At 40.3% G+C, this 25,276-nt stretch overlaps 1 protein-coding gene across 1 annotated transcript in view; it reads right to left on the bottom strand.

The window, feature by feature from the left end:
- LOC126354060 (protein lifeguard 1-like) overlaps positions 1–25,276 on the bottom strand; it is a 77,299-nt gene that overhangs the window by 12,892 nt on the left and 39,131 nt on the right. The window contains exons 2-3 of the mRNA XM_050003427.1: positions 23,786–24,059; positions 23,220–23,490 (exon numbers count right to left, since the gene is read on the bottom strand). Coding sequence (XP_049859384.1) covers positions 23,220–23,490; positions 23,786–24,059 — 545 coding nt within the window. The remainder of the gene's footprint in view (positions 1–23,219; positions 23,491–23,785; positions 24,060–25,276) is intronic.

Raw genomic sequence — 25,276 nt, 5'->3', positions numbered from 1 at the left:
TTGGCATGATATAAGCGATGAACCGACTTTAAACGAAAAAATTCGGCAATTATGTCGCAAAATTATTGCACTGTATGATAAACATGCTCCTCAACGCACTGTTAAGGTAAAGAGAGCTCCCGCTCCGTGGCTCACCACTGCATTACATCAGTTAATGAATAAACGTGATGCTGCACATACGGCCTTCAAGCGTAACCCAACTCCCGAGGCGTACGAAGCTTATAGGAAACTCCGAAACAGAACCAAGCAAAGCGTGAGGAATGCCAAAATCAGACATGCCTGCTCTGTCGCATGCGGCATATCAAAACCTGCTGCACTGTGGAAAAAGCTGCGCAGTTTCGGTATAGGAAAGCGAAGATCTGACGCTGTTTATCAAGCGTCTGCAGGAGAATTAAACGATTTCTTCTCAACAGCTGCAAACTGCCACGCAGCGACAAATTACCAGCCCCAAGATATCAATCTCTCTCGAGAGAAGTTTTTCCTAAAACATGTCACTACCGGCACAGTACACAAGGCAATTATGAGAATCTCTTCCGAGGCAGTAGGAAATGATGGAGTGAGCATTGGCATGATTAAGAACGTCGTAGACACTATTATTCCAGTTATCACAGACATCTTCAACCTGTCTCTTGTCAGTAGTACATATCCTACTGAGTGGAAGCAAAGTTTAATTAAGCCTATACCCAAGACTGACAACCCTAAGTCGCCAGGTGACTACAGGCCGATCAGCATACTACCTGCAATTTCTAAAGCCCTAGAGCACTTCGTCCATGAACAACTGACGGATTACCTCAAAACTCATAACATCCATGACGAATATCAGTCAGGCTTTTGAAAGCACCATAGTACAGCAACCGCATTAATCAAAGTAACTGATGACATTAAACATGCTATGGACAGACATGAAGCTACTATCCTAACACTGCTTGACTTTAGCAAGGCTTTTGACACAGTTGACTTCGATATATTACTAATTAAAATGAAACAGCTGAATTTCTCAAACAGCGCAATACACTGGTTCGACAGCTACCTCAAAAACAGAAGTCAACAAGTCATTTGTGGGTCGGAAAAGTCATCATGGAAAAGCGTGCGCTCTGGGGTTCCCCAAGGCTCCGTCCTTGGTCCACTACTCTTCTCACTGTACATTAATGATATTTCTTCAGTGATTCACTCCTGCAACTACCATCTTTATGCCGACGACATCCAACTGTACATAAGTGCAAGCCCCAAAAACATTGCTGGCGCAGTAGCGAGTATGAACGCAGATCTTTGCTCTGTTTCTCGATGGGCACAGAACCTAGGTCTGAAACTAAACCCCAAGAAATCCCAGGTCATACTTATATCTCATCCAAAGTTAATCAGCCGGTACTTTCGCGAAACAGTCCCTAAAATACTCCTCAATGGTACCCAACTACCATACCAAAAAACAGTAAAAGACCTTGGAATAATCTTGGATGAACACCTAAACTGGGAAGAACAAACAGTCACAGCTTCCCGGAAATCGCTCTCCTCCCTACATGCAATTCAAAAATTTAGAAAAATATTTCCAACCCATGTTAAACAAAAATTAGTCCTAACACAAGTCTTGCCTAATCTTTACTACTGCGATGTAGTTCAACACGGCACAAATAGTAAAAATTCAAGATGCCTCGAGCTAGTGATGAATGCTTGCATTAGATACGTGTGCAATATTCGGTTGTATGATCATATCAGTCCTTCATACTCCCAGCTAGGTTGGATACGCCCACACAAGGCACACGATCTCCACACGATGTGCTTACTTCATCGATTTCTTAGCCACTGGTGCCCCCAATACTTATCTTCTCACATTAAACACCTATCATCATTCCACAATCGCAATACCAGATCTGATACGTCTAGCATCTTGGCTGTACCTTTACATAACATAAAATCTTTCTCCGTGTCATTCTCCATCTCAGCCATACGACTATGGAACGCGCTCCCCTGTGATCTGCGTCTTATCCAGAACTACTCAACATTCAAGAGGGAACTTACATATTAGGGACCGTATAACCACCATTCTTGTGCCCCTCCCATCTCTTTCTTTCTCCTCTCCATCACAGCTTCGAATTTTACCGTTCTATTTCTCTTCCTCTAACCTATCTACCTCTTATATATCTCTTTCACCCCATTCTATCGTCTTATGTCTCTGCTCGATGAGAATAACTCACAAGCTGCAAGAACATAACGAGAAAATTCCCAACTAACAATGGGACTGACATTCAGAAAAGAAAAGTATGTTTACTTTCATATACATAGTCTTATTATTATTATTATTATTATTATTATTATTATTGTTATTATTATTATTGATTGTTATAATTATTTTTTATTGTTATAATTATCATTGTACTACTGTTATAATATCTATTTTTTTTCTTTAACATCAATACTGCATAATAGGCTATATGTCCTTAATGTTAGGTAGAAACTGTAACTCGTTCAATCTGAGTATGCCTGGTTAGGTGTAAGAGAGGGCCTGAAGGCCCTAATCTTGCCAGGTAAAATAAATGCATAAATAAGTAAATAAATATATGAAATTGTCATTCTGTAAAGTCAAGTAAGTACATGAATACATGTTGCGATCCATGTTGAGCTGCCAATCACAATAGATCTGTTTCACCCTCAATTGTAAATAAAGGTGCACAGTGGAAACATTCCACTTATAATACAGAAGGGTTACCACAAAAGTGGCTTGAAGACATGTCACATCCGCATCTAGTGGCACCACTAGATCTCTGTAAGGTAACACTTGGCACACACATTCACCAGGTAACATACTGTGCATAAAGTGGAACACATCATACTAAAACCCCACTCACCTGTTACATTCCAATGTATACAACAGCTTCAAACATCCGATTACTTTATGGATAAATTAATGTATTAAATATTTGAAGATAAACATGTAAGTGAGAAAAAGTTCAGAAAAGTTTTGAAATTATGCTTAAAGTTTGTCGGAAATCGTTAAATGTCCACATTATGAGACTTTGGACGTGTATCGCCTGGGTAATTTATCCTCCATTTTAAGCAAAAGCAAGTTGTCACGCATCTCAATGTTTGTAATGTCACATCTCTCGTACTGTGTGTTGTGCAATGATATAACTTTGCGCACACCTTCAATGATGTATGTAGATACTGTTGTAGCAGTTCCGCCTGGTTTTTATTTCTTCTTTTGTTGTCCTCAGTGTTGACGTACTGCATTGCTACACTGGCTGAAAATTGGGGTTTGTAATTTGGACAATGACTACGGTAAATAATGTAGCCGACACATGCACCGCTGCGTTTCACGATACTTTAATTTTACTTTTCACAACCCCTAATAAACACAGTTATATGGCCAGTGCACTACTGTTATAACTTTCAATAAGCCTCGTTAGTAGTTAGCAGGTGAACCTCCACATACTGCTACAATAGTTTACTGTTTAACATCTACGAGCAGTAAAAGCCTGACCACAAAGTACACAGTTCTTGAAGAATAGTCATGTACGTATGGAGCAGACACTGCCAGTGTTTTAACACGCGGCCTAATTGTTTAACACTTATTCCACAGTTAATTTGAAACATTGTTGTCGTTCTAAGGAACACAGGTTCCTCGCCTAAAACTTGGCCATGGACTGTCTTGTGACCAAAAATCAGGCTCTTATATTTCATCACAATAATAGGAACTGAAACTACACATTATTCAAAGTTAAATTTACAGAAATTACAATTAAAACTTAACTCATTAAACTAACTGAATACATCAAAAAATTCGTTCCTTTTAACAGTTTCTTCTACTATGAGGGTTAAGCTGAATTATTTGTTTAAATCATGAAATTAACAAATATAGTTACATAAACAACACTTTTGTTAAAACTGTTGATTACTTCAGACTTAATTAAAGGCTAACTTCGATAATATGTTTTCGAATGTAGCCAAATAGATACTTTAAGATTACTAGTACTTCGTCTTCCAAATGTTTATAATTAATATAGAATTTATATTTGTTTATACATCAACAATAGAAATTAAGTTACAAAACAATTATTGATTTTGCTCTGTAACAAACAATACTAACTAGGCACAGTCAAAATAAATTACAAAATCAATTACGTACATAAAACTTAGCACAAATTTAGATCTGGTGTTATATTCTTTATAACTGAGGGCCAACATTCTCTTTTACGAAAATGAACATTCTATTCACAAATGTTAATGGTAATTAGTTTCACAAATAAAAAAATGAATTTTAAGGAGGCAGATGGCAAAACAAGAGGGGGATTAAAATGATTCCAGCTTGCTTCGTCACACTGTCTGCGAAGTTTGTTTCAGAGTTAGTTAGTACAGAAGTAACAATTTGAAATGTCATGCTTGATGAAGATTTACTTCACACCATTACAGACAAGACACCAATTTTTCACACATTTAAATGACTATGATGCCCTAACTCATGAACTGTATGTTGTACAATGATGTAAGATTGCAGGTACATTCAGTGCTGCATGTGGATACTGTCAATAGACTCGGTAGTACAGCAGTAAAAAATTAAAACACCTTGCAAAAAAATTAAAACACCTTGCAAAAAAATTAAAACACCTTGTAAAAAATTAATACACCTTGTAAAAAATTAATACACCTTGTAAGAAGCCAAAGTTTCACTGCATGAACAGTGAAAGTATAATAAATAAGGAATGAACTTTTTTCTTTCATAATTTTGTGGTGGTGGTGGTGGTGGTGGTGGTGGTGGTGGTAGGGGAGGGGGTGGGGGTGGGGGTGGGGTAGGAGGGAGAGGAGGTAGTTTTGTAAAGGTTTAAAATTGTGTGTACAGTTTGTTGCAAGTTTCTCTCACTCACAAAAACTGGATGAAGAAAGTATTTTCGTGCCCTCAGTTACACCGCCTCAAGACAAACACACAGTTTCTAACCGCAATACTTGTCTTCTTGTGTTACACTTTTAACATCAGATTATACTTCTTAATGATATGATGACAGCACTTTAAATTTTTAAATCTGTCAATGACTATGGAAGTACCAAAAATGAAATTTTGTTGCCCCCAAAAGCTACTAGAGAGGCAACCTGCTACTCATACCAGATTTTGGAATAGTCACTTAATAATATAGGTGCTGTAGTAGACAACATCAGAAATTCCATGAGGCTTTTCGCAGATGATGATGCATACAGAAAGTCTTGATGCTATAAAATTGTAGTGAAATGCAGGAAGACCTGCAGAGGATCAACACTGGTGCAGTGAGTGGCAATTGACCCTCATCACAAACAAGTGTAATGTATTGGCCTAGAGGCATAAAAAATTTAATATAGATGCAAAATCTGCCTCAAAATGTGAAAAATCAAAATTACCTAATATACACTATTTCATAGTGAATTGTATCATATGAACTATTTTATAAGCGGTATGTTGAAACAGCTTCATTTACTACACATAACTATCGAAAATGTAGCCAACTCCTAGTACTGCACATTATCTAGCAAAGCCATATTTAGAAAGACAATATGCATAAAACTATGATTGCAAAATAAAAAGTGTACATACAAATGACTTATCAGTGTGCTTGATGCTCTGATGCAATACCAACTATGGGGGGTCGAATGGTCTGCATAAGCTACAAGCCATGTAAGGCAACACAGAACTCAGCCGTGGGACCTAGCACCTTAGAATATAGAAATGTTTATGTTTGTTTGTTAGCTAAAGTTCAAACATTGGTATAATGTGGAAACTTCTAACATGGCAGTTTTAGGTGGCAAGTGTATTTCACTGTGGTTGGGTCGAATACCACCAGAGGTTGTGCCTGAAGTACCTCATTAACAATAATTCCAACAAACAATTATAGCCGTTCCCTAATGCTTCATGTTTTACACTGCTCGTTTTTTTATCTTGAAATGAGTGAAGTGACTAAACTCCTGGTCCATCAAGGACTTTGATTATGACCACACCAGATCACTGTGACAATGTGGGATGTATGCTGCTGCCCTGCGAGAGGGAGGTGTGGCTTGTTTCCTTGCACTGCTTCCCTTCCCTCATTTATTATCGATGGCTCAGCCCAAAACAAGAATAACAAATAGCATTTCAGGATAAGGAGAGCCAACAGGAATGTTTCACAAATGCGTCTCGCATTTGGGTCACGTGATGTCCCTTGCTCGCTACTTATGAGATGCCAAACTGGGTTCATTGTATTTGGGTATAACTTGCACGCCATTTCAAGACAGCGGCACAATGTAAATTCATCGCAACCATGTCACCCTAGATATGATTTGTTAAAATTAATTGCCCGTAAAAGCCCTATGGAGATTTTTTTTAAGAGCGCAAAACTGTTACGGTCATTAGTGCCCGGTCTGTGATTTAGGAAAAGGTAAAAAACGAAAATGGAAACCAGCAGCAATGGGGCAAAAAAAAAAAAGAAAGAAATGGAGAAACTAAAAGCAGAAGGAAAGCTTAAAAAACCACTACAGAAAGGGAATGACTGTCCCGAAAAAGAGCTTCAAATGACTGACGTCATCTCACTGGCACTAATAAACTCGAGAACGCGATCGGCTGAGCGCGTGTCATCTGATAAATGGACGATATATCAGGCGACAGCTGTAGAAGGGCGCGTAACGGAGTAAAATAGGGGCACTCAAGTAAAAGGTGGGGCGGCCTGCATATCCTAAATCCAAGGAGGCGTCAAAAAGAATGTCATGGGCTGGATTAGCAGGCATGGAAGACAAATGGCTAGCAGAACGACTTAGAAGGACAGCGCGCCGATTGGACAGCGGAGGTTCAGCAGTCTCAGCATAAAGGCTTTCCACAGGGCTGGTGTAAAAAGCTCCAGACACCAAACGTAATCCAGGGTGGTGAATAGAGTAGAGACGCAGAAGAATAGACAGCCGAGCAGAGGAGTAAACTATGCTTCTATAGTCCAATTTCGAACGCACTAAGGCGCGATAGAGACGGAGAAGGACCACTCGGTCCCCTCCCCAGGAGGTTCCATTCAGGACACGGAGGGTGTTGAGGGATCACAGACAGCGAGCCAAAGGATAGGAAACGTGGGAGGACCAGCTCAGTTTTCTGTCAAACATAAGACCCAAGAATTTTGCGACATCCAAAAACGGAGGGTTGACAGGCCCTAGATGTAAGGAAGGTGGAAGAAACTCGGTACGACGCCAAAAATTATCACAGACGGTCTTACTGGGAGAAAAGTGGAAGCCTGTTTCGATGCTCCAAGAGTGGAGGCGATCGAGACAGCCTTGAAGACTTAGTTCAAGAAGGTTGGTCAGTTGAGAGCAGTAGTAGATCGCAAAATCGTCCACAAAGAGGGAGCCTGAGACATCAGGAAGGAGACAATAAATAATTGGATTTATGGCAATGGCAAACAGTACAATACTTAGCACAGAGCCCTGGGGTAACCCGTTTTCTTGGGAGGAAGTACAGGAGAGAGTAGTATTCACCCACACTTTAAATGTGCGCTCTGCCATAAATTCGCGAAGAAAAAGGGTCAACCGAGCGCGAAAGCCCCAAGAGAACAGTGTGCGGAGGATTCCTGTTCTCCAACAGGTATCGTATGCTCGCCCCAGATCAAAAAATATTGCTACTGTTTGGCGTTTCCAGAGAAAATTGTTCATGATATAAGTGGAGAGAGCGACAAGATGGTCAATTGCAGAACGATGCTTTCGGAAACCGCATTGGGCAGGTGTTAAAAGACTGCGGGACTCCAGCCACCAAGCTAAACGGCAATTCACCGTATGCTCCAAAACCTTACATACACTACTATTGAGAGAAATGAGGTGATAGCTAGAGGGGAGATGTTTGTCCTTTCCAGGTTTCGGAATGGGAACGACGATAGCTTCCCGCCAATGTCTGGGAAAAGTACTGTCTGTCCAAATTCGATTATAAAAGCGAAGGAGGTAACGCCGACTATGGTATGATAAATGCAGCAACATTTGGATGTGGATACCATCTGGTCCTGGGGCGGAAGAGCAAGAAGAAGAGAGTGCATGTTGGAGTTCCAGCATGGAGAAAACAGCATTGTAGCTTTCGCGATTTTGAGAGGAGAAAGCAAGAGGTCGCAATTCTGCTGCACGTTTCTGAGGGAGAAACGCTGGCGGGTAATTTGAAGAGCTCGAAATCTCAGCAAGGTGTTGACCCAATGAGTTAGAAATTGCGACGGGGTCCAGTAACGTATCACGCGCGACAGTGAGGCCAGAGACCGGAGAGAAACTAGACGCGCCTGATAACCGTTGAATCAGACTCCAAACTTCCGAGGAGGGAGTGAAGGTGTTAAATGAGCTAGTAAAGAATTTCCAGCTTGCCTTCTTGCTGTCACGAATGACGCAACGGCACCGCGCACGGAACTGCTTATAGCGAATACAGTTGGCCGTAGTAAGATGGTGTCTGAAAACGCAAAGAGCACGTCGCCGCTCATGTATTGTGTCACAGCATGCCTCGTTCCACCAAGTAACTGGGGGGGGTGCCGGGGCAATTCGGAGGTGCGAGGTATTAAACGTTCCGCAGCTGTAAGAATAACGTGTGTAATATGAGTGACCTTGTCGTCGACACTAGGAAAGTGACGGTCATCGAATGTCGCTAGAGACGAAAAAAGTGTCCAATCGGCTTGGGCAAACATCCAGCGTCTCGGGCGCATATATGGGAGTTGTGGCTGCAATCTAAGGACACATGGAAAGTGGTCACTCGAGTGCATATCAGCAAGGGCGGACAAACCATTCGAAGCGCCAAGCTAGCGGAATAGCACCAACCGAAAGGACCAAATGAGAGAAATTTCTCATGGAGGCAGACAAAAAGGTCCCCAGTGTTGAGGCAAACAAGATCCGCTTTGTGGAAGACGTCTATCAATAGTGAGCCCACGGACAAGGATGTGGAGATCCCCAAAGCGGGTGATGGGCATTAATGTCCCCAACCAGCAAATAGGGGGGTGGAAGCTGACCAAGAAGATGAAGGAGATCAGCTCGTGCCATTGGTGTGGATGATGGAATGTATACAGTACAAACAGAGAAGGTGGTGTATCCAGAAAGGGAAAGACGGACAGCAACTGCTTGGAAGGAAGTGTTTAAGGGGATTGGGTGATAATGGAGAGTATCATGGAGAAGAATCATGAGTCCTCCATGTGCTGGAGTGCCTTCAACAGAGGGGAGATCAAATCGGACTGACTGAAAATGGGGGTAAACAAAGCGGTCGTGGATACACAGCTTTGTTTCCTGAAGACAGAAGATGACCGGCGAGTAGGATCATAAGAGGATCGTCAATTCATCCTGACTGGATAGTCCAATGGATAATGGACATAGGGTAGACAGAAAATGGTAGAATGGGACCAAGGTTGCCGTCAACTCAACGACTGCTCAGAGCTTGTGACCGACAGCGTGGAACAGCAATCAGCCGAAGATCCTGATCCATAGGTTGTTCAGGAGCAGCTCCTGCCACCAGCGATCGGCCGGTTGATCGGCCGCCAGCAGTGCGCCTCGGCGACACAGAAGATTGCCGAGAGCAGTTACCGCCAGGTGGTGCTGTCGATGGGACACGCCGTGGCGGAGAAGGAGAGGAACTGGATTTCTTATTAGCCTTCTTGGAACCATGATGTTTAGATGAAGGAGGAACCGATGGTTGTGAAGTTGGAGTACATAAAAAAATCTTCACGAGTATGCTCTTTTTTGGAAGTCCAGGTGTCAGACTTTTGGGATTGAGATTTAGCAGAACCCGATGAAGGGTGAGCCATAGAGTGAGCAGGCGAAAGTGGGGAGGTTGAACGGGCGATCTTTGCGCTGGCCGATCTGACGACTGTGTCACTAAAGGTGAGGTCACTAGTCTGTGTGGCCGCCTCCTTTGTTGGCTGAGGAGAGGCAAGAACAGTGCTGTATTTTCCTGTCTGAGGCACAGTGGGCTTTCGACTGGCGAATAATTTTCAAGCAGCAAAGGTCGACACCTTTCCCTTTACTCTGATTTCCTGAATGAGCTTTGCGTCTTTAAAAATGGGGTAATCTTGAGAGGAAGCAGCGTGGTCACCCATACAGTTGATGCAAAGAGGGGACGGAGGTGGAAAAGCACCCTCGTGGGCATCCTTGCCACACATAACACATTTGGCCGGATTGGAACAGTACTGGCTGGTATGATTGAACTGCTGAAATCGATAGGAACACACAGGGTTTGGGACGTAAGGGCGAACAGAAATTACCTCATAGCCTGCTTTGACCTTCGATGGGAGTTGATCTCTGTCAAATGTCAAGAAGACAGTACGGGTTGGAACGATGTTCGAGTCAACCCTTTTCATGACTCTATGAACAGCCATTACGCCCTGGTCAGACAGGTAGTGTTGAATTTCCTCGTCGGACAATCCGTGGAGGGAGCGTGTATAAACGACCCCATGTGAGGAATTTAAAGTGCGGTGCGCTTCCACTCGGACAGGGAAGGTGTGTAGCAGTGAAGTACACAGTAATTTTTGTGCCTGGAGGGCACTGACTGTTTCTAACAACAAGGTGCCATTTCGTAATCTGGAACAAGACTTTACAGGACCTGCAATAGTGTTGACACCTTTCTGAATAATGAAAGGGTTGACTGTGGAGAAGTCGTGACCTTCGTCAGACCGAGAAACAAGGAACTATGGCAACAATGGAAGAACTGTTTGTGGCTGAGACTCATTGAACTTATACTTGTGAGCAGACATAGCAGAAGATGAGGAAACCATTGCGGAAATATCCCTCATGATTACCAGCGTCTCCGATGGCGTGCTCCTCCCTTGTGGGGGCCCTCTCTGAGGGCACACCCGCCTTAGGTGATTTTTCACACCTCAGGTCACACCTCCCGAGAAACGGATGGAGGGACCAATCGGCACTTTCAGAAGGTATCAGCTCGGGTAATCACCCCTCCCTGGGCTTGGCTGTTACCAGGGGGTATGTACGTGTCCTACCTGTCTACTCAGGGTGGGGAATTATGCGTTACCCCGTCACCGGCTACGCATGAAAATGCGTGGATCGGCCTTCAGACACACACAGGGAGGAAAAAAAGAGAAAGGAAAAAACAAAGAAAAAGAAAGGTGAATAAGAGGGGTCTCAAACGCCGCAGAGGAGAAAAGGGTACAGAGAAGAGGTAAGGAAAAAAGAAGGACAAAGGAAGGATGAAGATGTCCAAGCAGAGAAAGCGAAGAATGCGTTAGAGTTTCAAGCGTCTGTCTCCGGACGTAGGCACAAAACATACTCCCAGAGGGGGAGAAAGGGAAGGAAAGAGCCGGTGGTGAGGGGAGGAGATGGGGGATAGGGAAGGATGCGGATAAGGAAGGTATGCAGCCCAGAAAGGAAGGAGAGCCACATTAGTTCGGAGTCCCGTGCTCGCTACGCACGTATCCACAAAATAGTTGTGGACCCCCTGGGGGGGGGGGGGGGGGGGGGGGGGGAACATGACAAGTGATAAAGCCAAAAATTGTCAGCGGTCTCTGTGGTCCAGTATTCAGAGACAGGCAGCTGTTGTATAGAGGTAGCAAAGGTTTGCATCCTGGAGCGTGCAAATATCTTCATTTATCTCCTTCTTTGTACCACATTCTGGGACTTTCTTTTTCACGTAACCGGAGTATGTTGTTCTACAATCAATACTATTTATAAATAAGAACGTGCTCTCTCAGTGTTTCTTACATTTGTGACTTGAGTCTGATAAAAATTAAAGACTAAATTGCTGTGAGTGAAACAAGCACCAGTGACATTTATATTTCTTTTCGTCACAAATATTTAACTGTTTACACCCCTCCTCCCCCAAACATGTCATTATTTCTGACAGTGTGGATAGGCAGGAGCCTGAGAACACAGCTTAAATTACTGTGAATGAAACAAGCAGCAATCATATTTATAATCTTGCCAGTCATTAACACTTTTCTGGTTATTCAGAATGTGTGTCAATTCTCAAAGGTGCAGTTAGCTAGGAAACTAAACAGCTTAAAATGCTGTCAGTGAAAAAAGCAGCGGTCATATTTACAGTCTTGCTTGTGACAAAAATTTAGCTGCAATCAAATCCTTAACAATGCTTCCATAATTTTGGCAATTAAGACAAAGATCGCACCATGCAGTGAGTGAAGGGTCTCACATGCCCAACTGCTGATTTTAGTCAAATGGAGGGATGTCACATGACCACTTTCCAATTGCAGCAATTGGTTATTCTTGTTTCAGGAAAAGCCACCCCTAATAATAAATCTAATCTCTAGCAGTAAAAATTATCATGTGTTTACACTCTTGGCCATCTGTCAATATAAAGTGTCCGCACTCTGCACTACAGCGACTGGAAAGCAAGACCTGTCGTGTATTTCAACTGTGCTGAAATTCTTCCTCTAACTTTTGAACACAGTTATTTTTGGTCTACTTCTACACAAAGTGTCTTGTCACTAGCATTGTTATGTATGGGTCGTGCAGTAATGAATGCCCATGACAGGTCAACACTGAAATTCTGCAGATTTTAAAATCTGCTTGACTGAATGGGAAAATAAATGTACTGTGACAGTATTTTTCTTGTGCCTATCTGCGACGCAGCATCTACACTGAATGGCGAGTAGCAACTTTCCTTTCATAACATTGTTACATTCCATCCTGGATTTTTCATTGCTTGATTAAATGAAAGAAACATTCAGTTCACCAGCAGGTGCTGCTTGTCAATAGACCAACTACGTGTTGAAAGCTTAAATACGGCAAAAGCAAACATCCTGGTAAAAAAGTTCTCGAATCAACATTTTTTTAAAAAATAGTTCCAAAGCACTGATGCTGTGTCTTAATATTTTAAGCATGTGCATCTAATTATTTACAAATAAAAAATAGATGTATTTTTTTTTAAACAGCCATTAATTTTGATAAAATACATGCTACATTTTCCAGTCCCCGATTAATGTATGACTTCATGGCTCCAGAACAATCACAGGAAGCAGTTACTTCCATATAATATCTAGCAGTATGTGCACAGAGCAATATAAAGTGGAACAACCACATACAACTAATCACAGGAAAAGCAGATGACAGACAGTTTTATTGGAAGAATCATCAGCATATACTCTTTTAACAAAGGAAGTAGCTTACGAAACCCTCGTTGGAGCAATATCTGAATACTGCTCACCAGTATAGGATCCATATCAGATAGGACTGATGCAGGAAATAGAGAAGATGTAAAGGAGAGCAGCATGTTTCATTACATGTTCATTTCGAAAGCACGAAAGCATCATAGAGATGATAAACCAACTCCAACAGCAGACCTGCAAGAGAGGCAGTCTGCATCACACTGTGGTTTACTGTTAAAGTTCTGAGGGTGCACATTCCTAGAAGAGTCAACAAACATATTGCTTCCTCCCCTACATATAACTCACGAAAAGACCATGAATTTACAATTAGTCAGAGATTCAAACCAACATAGAGGCTTACGGGCAACTGTTCTTACCATGAACCATTCGCAACTGGAACAAGAGAAGGGGGAAAAGACAGTGTTAGACTAAGTACCCTCTGGCACACACTGTAAGGTGGTTTGCAGAGTATGGATGTAAATATGACTTAGGAAAGCGTAAACAATATAGCCTAACAGACATAAACATCCCTCCCACCCCCACTTCCATACTTATGAGAAGCTAAGTCACTCACTTTCTTGAGGCCAGATATCCGATACTTGCTTTCATCTTGAGCTTCAAACCGTCATAAGGCATTATCTAAGCATGCTTCAGAAGCAAATGGTCCACTTTCATCTTCATTTTCTGGAGCACCAGTAGATGAAACACTGGCAGTGTCAGCTATACTAGTGACGAAGTTCACAATTTTGCTATCCTGCACGATTTGGTGCCCTGGATCTGTACAGTCAACACTCATCCATTCTTTAATGTCTTCTTCACATTTATGGCAATTGAGTTCGCATCTTGAGCATTTCAGGATTATTCTGTTCAGAGATTTTCAATCAGACTTTGAGAACTTTCCACCACACCAACAATTTCATTCTAGCTTTTTTTCAAATTCTGTTCCTTTCTACTATCCCAGGCAGCTCATTCATGTAAAATACATCTTTCGAACCAATATTTTTATGATTTCTTAATGGGCTTCCTTCTTCTTCTTTTTCTTCTCCTCTTTCCAATAATAAATTGTGCCACAATTCTTTTCTGTAACATTGTTTGAAAGTTTCATTAATGCCTAGATCCAGGGGCTATAATGAGGAGGTTACGTTAGGTAGAAGAAACATAATTGTTATGAACTCATTCTTTTCATTTAAGAAATCACATGATGGATGAGTTGGTGCATTGTCGAGAAGCAGTAATGTTATCTCTCTTTTGCCATTCTTTAAATTATAGAGGGTACGAAAAATTTCACACCCCATTCCATGAAAATCATACTATCTATCCCGACACACTTTTGTGAGGTGTAAACAATAGGCATCACAGATATCTTAAAGCATATGAGATTACACAGTTTCTTACTTTTACCAATGATGAGTTTAGGCAATTGGTAGCTATCTGCAGCATTAGCAGAAACTAAAGCGATAATACAGTCATTGGTTATTTTAGGATCACATGCTACGAATTCATAACATAAAGCAAGAGTTTACTTGGCAAAGCTTCCCAATTGAGCCCAGTTTTGGCAGCATCACAAACGTTTTTGAGTGTAATCCTTTCCCCTCAATACACCCCTTAATTTGATTTTGAAAGAATCAGCATACTTTCCTCCATGTATTTGAATTTCATGAATGCTGTACTTGACAAATGTTTTATAACCAGCCCTTGCATGCTTTAAAATTTGATACTGCTTCAAGATTTTCATTAAATTGAATTACTTTCACACAGAGTGAGACCAGAGATAGGTTCTCCGTATGACTTCTTTTTGCATAAACCACATGTACACAGAATCATATAGATCAACGTTCATGGCGAGCTTCACATTGTTAAGACTTGTTTAAGTACAAGTAGACTCAAGCTTAGGTATAAAATTTGTGATGCTCAGATTTTGTTTTATATATCACTAATTGTCGACTTACCAACTTTGTACTCATTATGTAACTTGGTTGCAGATTCATCTTCCTCTAATCTTTCATTAATCTCATATTTCTCTCTCACAGAAAGAATAACACATTTACATTTAGGTAATTTATACTGCAACCTTGCTTAATGTGGCAAAGTTGATAAGTGATCACAATAGACCATAAATGGTTTCTGTCGGCAACTTGGCATTGGTGTGGAGGGAAGGGCAAAATTGTAGTGGGGGCACAGCGGCCTGCGCAAATGACTAACAGTTCAGGTAAGCAATCGTTCCGCTGACCAACTTCCAGTACAGCTTTCTTCACTTCCATGGTTCACCGACTCCTTTGTCTACCTTTAGACGAAAATGAAATACGTAAAGAACTTAGCATTTTAAAGCAGATCACATTAGCCAATGGCTTTTCTACAAACGATGTCACGCGGCCCTACAATAGGCTAAAGAAACATTTAACAAACAGCAGGTGCTGCTGCTGCTCACACACACACACACACACACACACACACACACACACACACACACACACACACACACACAAAGATAACCGGCAAAAATAGAATAAAAACTATTCCTATGAAATTTAACTGTGACAAATGTTATATAGGTCAAACAGGCCGCTCTTTTAAATTAAGGTTCAAAGAACACTCACAGCCACGAAACAAAACAGCTTTAGGACAGCATTTGTCTGGTACTGGTCATTACATAGGGAGCATTGAGAATTGTATGCGTATTCTTCACAGGGCGGAAAAGGGCCATGCTCTTAATTTGTTAGAGGAGCTTGAAACCTATAAAGCAAAAAATAGAGAGCCAAATAAACTGCTTAACTGGCAAAATGATTTTGTGGCCAATGCCAACTTTGCTTTATTTGACAATGTTTTACCCTAATCACTGCACACCTCTATTATATATAGTGTGTTAGCAATATTCACCTAGTATTCAGTGTATCACATATTTACTTCGTTTTCAAACTTTTACGCATGACTCTAGTAAGTTCTTGTTCCTTCTTTATTCATTTCATAGACTGCATTAATCAGATAATGTAGATCATCCACTGTTACGGAATTTTATCATTCTTTTCTTGCAACGGAGTACCGCAGGGTACGAGGGGCCCTCTGCCGGTCACGTTTCTCCAACTACTTCCCGTCTGTGTGGAATTCTGGCATTAGTGCAAACAGAGGGCGCTGATTATGTGCGGCACTATATTTTCTTTCATTTGTGGCTCCTTTAGTAATTTGTTTTATGTTGTTTAATATTACCCAGTGCAATATCAATGGTGTTTGATATTTATGTCATTGTCTAGAATATTGGCACTAGAGCATATGTCAACCACTGGTTTTTAACTCTTCGTCTTTTTAACAGTATTAGTTTTGTCATGTTCTTCTTTTTATTGCTTTTTATTACTGTAACACCTCTTATACTTTATAAGCTTCTTGCAGACTTTAACTATTGTATCCCCCTTTTATTTTCACTGTTTCAATTAATTATTGAAAACTAGTGTATGCCGACATTAGTGACATCTGGTCAACTTACAACACAAACATCTTGTGGCTACTGTACGATAGCTTGTTTTAAACAGTAGTTTTACTGACAACATGACTCGTGCATGTGATGTGATTTATATGTATTTGACGATGCTGGTGCTGATTCCGCATTTAACATTTGACGATGCCACTATGGCTGCAGTACATTAGGACTGTTTTTATGAAACAGGTATGCCTCTTCATATTTAAAGCACACAAATGTAAATTTTGACAGTATTGCTTTTCAATATGCTCTATGTATTGTTCTTAAGCTGTATACAGTTTGCGAGTGTATTTATATTTTTCCCATTTTTGCCTCATAGCTGATGATGGTCATAAAGACAGAAACCAGTAATCTGTTAAACAAAAAAGATTGTGACCATAGACTAAATTAAAGGAAACTTTCCGATGATCAATACTCTACTTGCAACAACATGTGTTCTAGTACTTTTGCAAGACAATAGAAAGAGAAATGGAAAAAAATTAAAACTGTCAGTTCTGACAATGGCACCAAGTATAACAATTAAAAATTGGGAAAACATTTGATGGATATAAGACACTAAACGACCATTAGGTTCAATCCATCCCACAATGTAGTTGGTAGTTGCAAAGAGAAGACATAGCACATTCACTGAAAATGGGAACTGCATTTTTACAGTCATAATTGCACAGAATAGCTCATAACAGTATGATGTTCAGGTGACACCATAGAGTAAACAAACCACTGTCATAGAGCTCTATTGCACTTCATCACACACAAATAAACATATGAAATAGATGTCCCAAAAGGTATTTCATGTCTTCAGTGTTCATATAACTCAAATTGTAATTAACTTAAAGAAAAAGTAACGTTTGTCTGATCTGGGACAAGATTGTGTGTGTGTGTGTGTGTGTATATTAAAAACAAAGATTCCAAGACTTACCAAGCGGGAAAGCACCGGCAGACAGGCACAATGAACAAAACACACAAACACACACACAGAATTACTAGCTTTCACAACCGATGGTTGCTTCTTCAGGAGAGAGGGAAGGAGAGGGAAAGACGAAAGGATGTGGGTTTTAAGGCAGAGGGTATGTGCAGATGGATATGTGTGTGTGCGCGCGCGCACGAGTGTACACCTGTCCTTTTTTCCCCCCTAAGGGAAGTCTTTCCGCTCCCGGGACTGGAATGACTCCTTACCCTCTCCCTTAAAACCCTCATCCTTTCGTCTTTCCCTCTCCTTCCCTCTTTCCTGAAGAAGCAACCATCGGTTGCGAAAGCTAGTAATTCTGTATGTGTGTTTTGTTCATTGTGCCTGTCTGCCGGCGCTTTCCCGCTTGGTAAGTCTTGGAATCTTTGTTTTTAATATATTTTTCCCATGTGGAAGTTTTTTTCTACTATATAAACAAACTTCCACATGGGAAAAATATATTAAAAAAAAAGATTCCAAGACTTACCAAGCAGGAAAGCGCCGGCAGACAGGCACAATGAACAAAACACACACACAGAATTACTAGCTTTCGCAACCGACGGTTGCTTCTTCAGGAAAGAGGGAAGGAGATGGAAAGATGAAAGGATGTGGGTTTTAAGGGAGAGGGTAAGGAGTCATTCCAATCCCGGGAGCGGAAAGACTTCCCTTAGGGGGAAAAAAGGACAGGTGTATACTCGCGCACATACACACATATCCATCCGCACATACACAGACACAAGCAGACATTTGTAAAGGCAAAGAGTTCGGGCAGAGATGTCAGTTGAGACGGAAGTACAGAGGCAAAGAAGTTGTTGAAAGACAGGTGAGGTATGAGCGGCGGCAACTTAAAATTAGCGGAGGTTGAGGCCTGGCGGATATCGAGAAGAGAGGATATACTGAAGGGCGAGTTCCCATCTCCAGAGTTCGGATAGGTTGGTGTTGGTGGGAAAGTATCCAGATAACCCGGACGGTGTAACACTGTGCCAAGATGTGCTGGCCGTGCACCAAGGCATGTTTAGCCACAGGGTGATCCTCATTACCAACAAACACTGTCTGCCTGTGTCCAGTCATGCGAATGGACAGTTTGTTGCTTTTTCTCTCTTTCTCTACACACCCCTCCCCAACTCTCACAGTGTGTGTGTGTGTGTGTGTGTGTGTGTGTGTGTGTGTGTGTGTGTGTGTGATGAAAAAGGCACATTCCTCCTTTAACCTCAAAACAGTTACACATGGTGAAACACCATAAGTTTGATTATTTACTACCAAATTCAGTGCTGCATATCTATGACTTCGCCATATTCTCTCTTTCCACCTGGGACAAACCTACCAACAGCCACATCACTTCCTTTTGATCCACTGAAATCAATCACCATAACTGAATTGCCCTTATCTACCACTTTCCTTGTTTCATACAGTCCTTTACATCCATTTGATAACTCTGTTGCTTGTGATGTTCAGTATTATATCAAAAAAACTATTTGGAGATTATGTTGTTGTTGTTGTCTTCAGTCCAGAGACTGGCTTGATGCAAGCTCTCCATGCTACCCTATCCTGCAAAGCCTCTTCCTCTCTGAGTAACTACTGCAACCTACATCCTTCGGAATCTGCTTACTGTATTCATCTCAGTCTCCCTTTATGATTTTTACCCTCCACGCTTCCCTTCAATGCTAAATTGGAGATCCCTTGATGCCTCAGAACGTGTCCTACGAACCAATCCCTTCTTTTACTCAGGTTGTGTCACAAAGTCCTCTTCTCCCTAATTCCATTCGGTATCATCTCATTAGTTACATGATCCACCCATCTAATCTTCAGCATTCTTCTGTAGCACCACATTTCAAAAGCTTCTATTCTCTTCCTGCCTAAACTATTTATCGTTCGTGTTTCACTTCCATACAGGGCTACACTCCACACAAATACTTTCAGAAAATACATCCTGACACTTAAATCTATACTTGATGTTAACAAATTTCTCTCCATCAGAAACACTCTCCTTGCCATTATGCAGTAATCAAAATCCTACCTGCACTTTTAATAACTTAATTTAGTGTCAGGTACGAGGGGCGGACCCAAAAGAAACCGGACTCCAAGGGCGCTGCCACTTGTAGACGTAGTGCAGGGTTCTCACGCCTGATGGTGTTAGTAGAGAACTTCATGAAACAGCTGTGCAGAAAGCGTCAGTGTAGAGCTGAACGTGCAAGTGTGGTATTGAGTTTCTCTGACTGTTGGCAGGTTATCTCTGCGAAGTCGTTATGGCAACTTTAAAAGAACAAAGAGTGTGTGTTAAATTTTGTTTCCTGCTTTAAAAAACTGCAACTGAGACACACCAAATGCTTCAGGAAGCTTTCCAGGAGGACGCTACGAGCCGCACAGGTTTTCGAGTGGTTTGGGCTCTTTAAACGTGGTGAGATGTGTGTTGAGGACCAAGCTCATTCTGGACGCCTTTCAACATAGCAAAATGAGGAGAACATTGAAAAGGTCTGCCAAAAGATCAACGAGGTTCATCGTCAAATGATCGACCAAATTTCAACAGAGACAGGAATCAGTTGGAGCTCGTGCCAGTGGATAATGAGTGAGGATTTGCACATGAGACGTGTTGCTGCTAAATTTGTTCCACGCCTTCTCACACATGAGCAAAAAACTATCTGCATGAATGTGTGTCAGGACTTGAAGGCAGAGATTGCACGTGATCCAAACTTCTTGAACAAAGTCATTACAGGGGATGAGAGTTGGTCTTATGGGTATGACCCACAAACCAAACAAGTGTCAAGCCATTGGAGGACTCCAAACTGTCCCAGACCAAAAAAGCAAGGCAAGTAAGGTCAAATGTGAAGACTATGATCATTGTCTTTTTTGATGTTCGTGGAATTGTGCATTGGGAATTCGTACCCCCTGACCAGACTGTTAACCAGCACTTTTACTTGGATGTTTAAAGGCGTCTGCGAGAGGATGTGAGGAGGAAACCCCAGAACTTTGGCGATCAGGTGACTGGTTTGTGCATCACAACAACGCTCCAGCACACACGGCCTTACGAGTGACCCACTATTTGGCATCTCAGAGGTGGTCTGTCATTCCCTACGCTCCGTATTCGCCGGACCTGGCCCCGTGAGAATTTTTCCTATTTCCACAAAAGGAAAAAATACTAAAAGGGGAGCGTTATGAAGATGTGGAGACGGTAAAAACAGCTTCGCAAAGGGCACTGGATAATATCAAACTTGAAGAGTTCTAAACATGCTTCCAAGAGTGGGAAAAAGAGACTTGACAAGTGCATCACATGTAATGGAGAGTATTTTGAAGGTGCCTGAAGTAATTTTGTAAAAAGGTTCATCAATAAATTTTTTATGACAACCATCCGGTTTCTTTTGGGTGCCCCCTCGTATTACGCACTTCATTACTTTTTAACTTGGCAATGCATGCACAAAAGTTCTTTTCTCCAAAGAAACAGAAAAGGTTCCTCTTTCATAACTGCCAAATAAAATACTGCAAAATATGTTAATACTTTCTGACACCAACTTTTCTGATACTATGTACTCCTGAGACTACTGGAGTCAATTCAGTTTCTCTCCTTCAAGAGTCTGCAAGTTCTCAAAACCTCAAAGTACTTCTGCACGCACTTGAGGTCAGAAATGCTGTCAATTGAGCATGGCAGGTGAATTGCTTGCAATGACTGCATTTTTAATTTATCTACTGTAATACATCTGCTTTGCCTATTCATTCTAATATAATCTCTCTCTCTCTCTCTCTCTCTCTCTCTCTCTCTCTCTCTCTCTCTCTCTCTCTCTCTCTCTCTCAAAGAAAGAGAAAGAGAGAGAGAACAACCTTACAGAACCATTGTGAGATCTTCAGGAACAAAGGTAATGTACTGTTATTGAACAAAGTTTTGCATTGCACTTCCCTTAACTTATCCTATGTTTTATCTTCCGTTAACTATAAACCTTTTATAATTTATAACATAGGGAATAAGAATAAGTCATTTAATGCTACTAATACCTCTCTTAATGAAAACAATGTGTGTATATTTGTATTAGAAATTTACCTACAGCTGAAGAAAACAGTTTGCTACAGCACTGCAGTTTATTTACTAGTACATACTCATAGCCCCACAATTTCCTCTTGGTAACCACATATTTGCACAAAAAATCAATGTATCAAATGAAAGAGTAGTGCCTCCCTTCTCCCCTTGACATTTCTTGGGCAATGTGTTTGTTATTTCCGACAAATGTTTCTCAACTGGTCTCACAAAACTGAGTCCCATCTATTCCAGACAATTCCATGGCAGAAAATTTAAGACAGTCATCAGGAATCAGACCTTGATTTTTCACATCAGCAATTAATCATAGTATCAAGGTAGGACTTCTATATTTTTTGGGCAGCAAGCGGTAGGCGCGCTTTCGGAGCTCTGGCAAAAGTTAAGTGTTCAGTAATAGAATAATATTATACTTAGTGTAAATTATAGTTTAGATAGTTAAATTAACGTCTGTGTTAGACTGTGTATTGAAGGTTTCGCGAATATTAGTGTATTTTACTTGTAAAGAAGGTTTTACTAAACGGCCAGTTTTCGTCAGTGTTTGTTTACATTTGTAGGCGTAAATTTCGTGCGTGTGTAGACCTCTTATTATTACTTAACTTTACGCCTATAATCTTAAATACTTCTTTGATCAATAATTAAAGACTTTTTATCGTCGGATTGTAGATTATTCAAACTTATTTGTTCATAGACTTTCCATTTGGCGTTTGTTTACTTTCAGGTAATGATTGTTTAAATTCACGTAGCTCGTTAGATTACATCCATTGTAGGTTCATTACCTTACTGATTTAAGAATATAGTTTGTTGTATTAAGAGATCATTGTTTAAATTTTATTACTGTACATTGCCATGAGTACTAAGTGTGGAAGCTGCCGTAGGAAGATAGAATCGGGTGTGGTATGTGGGGGATGTGTGGGTGTTTTTCATTGGGGCTCATGTGGCGGGAAATTTGACGAGATTATGCTTTTGGCTCTCCCTTGGAACTGTAGGTTCTGTAGTATAGAAAAAAGATTCGTACAACAGGAGGAAAAGATGTGTGCCCTTCAGGCTGAACTAGATTAATCTTCAGAATTTCTTGAGAAATGCTTTGTCCAGCTTTGAAAAATCCTCAAGGTCCCAGACATGCAGATTACATTCTATGAACAATTTTACAATTAACAGTTGCAACTGAGACAGCTGACAGTTGTCCATATATTGCAGTTATTATTAAAACATTGCACTTCACAGGTGATTAAAACACGAAAACATGAGAGCTCATCTGCCCTGTTTGGGACTTAATATGACATGTGAAACTCTTCAACTTCAGCTAGTTAATATAATGAAGGAAGAGAAATCAAGATGAATATTTTTCTATCAATTTATGACCAAATGCTACAAAGAACCATATTTTTCCTCGTCATTTCTAGCCTTTTGAAAAGTTTCTAAATCACAATTACTGCAGCCTGAACACAAAACTGTAAATGAAGTGTAAACTGTAATAACAAGAAAATGTACACTTACTGCCATAACAGAAAATATTTCCAGACAAAGAAATGCAAGAAGTGCTCATGGATAATCAGTATGACATTTATTTAATTATTTATTATTTAATTTTTATAATTTATTTTATTATTTTTATTTTATTATTTAGTACTAATTAACTTTGTTTAATTTTTAATTATTTATTTAATTTATTCTTAATTGAGAATAAAGACTTTTTTTACATTAACATGACAACAATTTGTATTAAACTGTTTCATTAATACTTACCGCAACAGGGTCATATTTCATTGCTACACATCCCAACAGTAAGCTCTCTGCTACAGTGAATAGAGCCAGTAAAATGTAGTTCACTGGTGTTCTACGCCTTAGTTCAGTACAGCAGCTCATAAGTATCAGCATTACAAACATAATGATGAATGTCACAGGGAAAAATACAGGATTTTGTTGGACAAATCCCTTGATTTCTTCCACATACACAAATGTAGCAATAAAACTAGCTGTGACCACAAGCTGGCACATTAGTATGGAATACACCTTCCTGAAATACAAAACCAAAATCAACAAAAAACACACTGTCAAACAGTAGCTAAAATCAGGAGCAACAAGTAAACAATCTCCAAGACATTATATAATTGCATTTAATTAATCAGAGCACAACACAATAAAAAAAAACTAGTATTTATCACAACAAAAATTGAATACACAATGCAGTAACAAAATTTAAAAAATCGTACACCCTTCCAATAACATGACCTAGGTAACTTTGGATTATGTCACAATCATACTGTTTCATAAAGAGATGAACCCACTTACTGAAGCATTGTGTAACATACCTGACGAATCCAAGACGTATTGTTTTATCTGAAAAAACAAAATTTTCTGTTCCTTCATAACTTGAAGTTTCTTGAACAATAGGTTGTTCATCAGAATGAATGAAAGTTGATGGACTTTCATTCTGATGATCATATGGTTTAGCTGCAGGCATGAAACAAACACCTGATCCAGCTACGGGAACAGATGATGGATATGGAGGGCATGGTTTAGACTTAACATTTGAAGCTTGCTCAGCTGAGATGAACTGTGAAGAGCAATTGGCAGGCTGGAAATCTGTAATGACAAGAAATGCTGTAACAGCAATTGCCACATACTGCAAACCCGCACTACTTCAACTCATCATACTTACAACTTTTACAACCATCACCAAAAGATTTAACATATTTAATAATACTTTGGAAACAACATTACTTCCCCTTTCAACTCCACAAGTATTTTATATCTGGAATTTCTATCACCAGGTTATATACAGTCAGTGGTTAGCAGTGCACTTAACTCAGGAACTTACTGCTACACATTGCTTAAAAAAATAAAATAAAATTTATATATCTACTGGTTTACATATTTGTATATGTTAGCAAATTATTTAGTGATGAAAAATTACTTTTTCTAGTAGTAAGACGAAAAGAATGAGTCTGTACTTTGGAATTCATCCAGTTTTTCCTCGTGTCATAATACCAGATTTCATAGACATTACATTTTGTGAATAACATCTTATTTCTGAGAAAAGGTCAAGGTTCTTCCAGGCGTCACAATTATACAGGGTGTACATAAAGTTTGGGAACACTTTCAATTATTTATTGCACAAGAACTAAACATTGTACAAATGTCATGCATATTGCATTTTTAAGAGAAACTCTACAAGGTTTTTTTTTTTTTTTTAACTAACATTTGATATGCGAACCATGAGTGACCCGACAGACAACACGGTAATCGAATTCTTGCCATACCCATCCCAGCATGGCTGGGACACCCACATCTCTTTGCTGGGCGCAAGCAACCTGTCGTAATGAATTTGTTGTAGCAGTGGTAAATGGCCTTCCTTGTTGGTGGCTTTTTACCGTACTTGGTTCTAAACGTCAATTGATCAGCTATAGCACACTTGTTTTTGTCAAACTTCAACAAACAGAAAATGATAATCCCACCTCAAGGGTTCAATGTCCCTCATACACAAAAAGAATATGACTAGTTGGATCATTAGGAAATTCACAGGTGGTGATTTCATAAGTGAGCAAGAGTTAGTACTTTCCGGCGTGAAGAAGGAAGATCCCCACTTCAGCAAGGAAACAATCTCCAGGACAGTACAGGATGGTCGGTTGGTTGGTTGATTGCCCAAACAGCAAGGTCATCAGTCCCTTGTTTCAAAGGTTGTCCACTCGGACAGATTTACATCTCTGAAGAGTCACAATGATAAAAGGTGAAAGGCTAAAAAACATAAAAGTACATTGTAAAAAGTAGACTGTAAAAGTGCATTGTAAAAGGAGACTAAC

The sequence above is a fragment of the Schistocerca gregaria genome, chromosome 3 (assembly GCF_023897955.1).
Source record: "Schistocerca gregaria isolate iqSchGreg1 chromosome 3, iqSchGreg1.2, whole genome shotgun sequence".
Taxonomy (NCBI): Eukaryota; Metazoa; Arthropoda; class Insecta; order Orthoptera; family Acrididae; genus Schistocerca; species Schistocerca gregaria.
The sequence above is the reverse complement of the archived record's forward strand: the minus strand, read 5'-3'. Positions and strand labels throughout refer to the sequence as shown.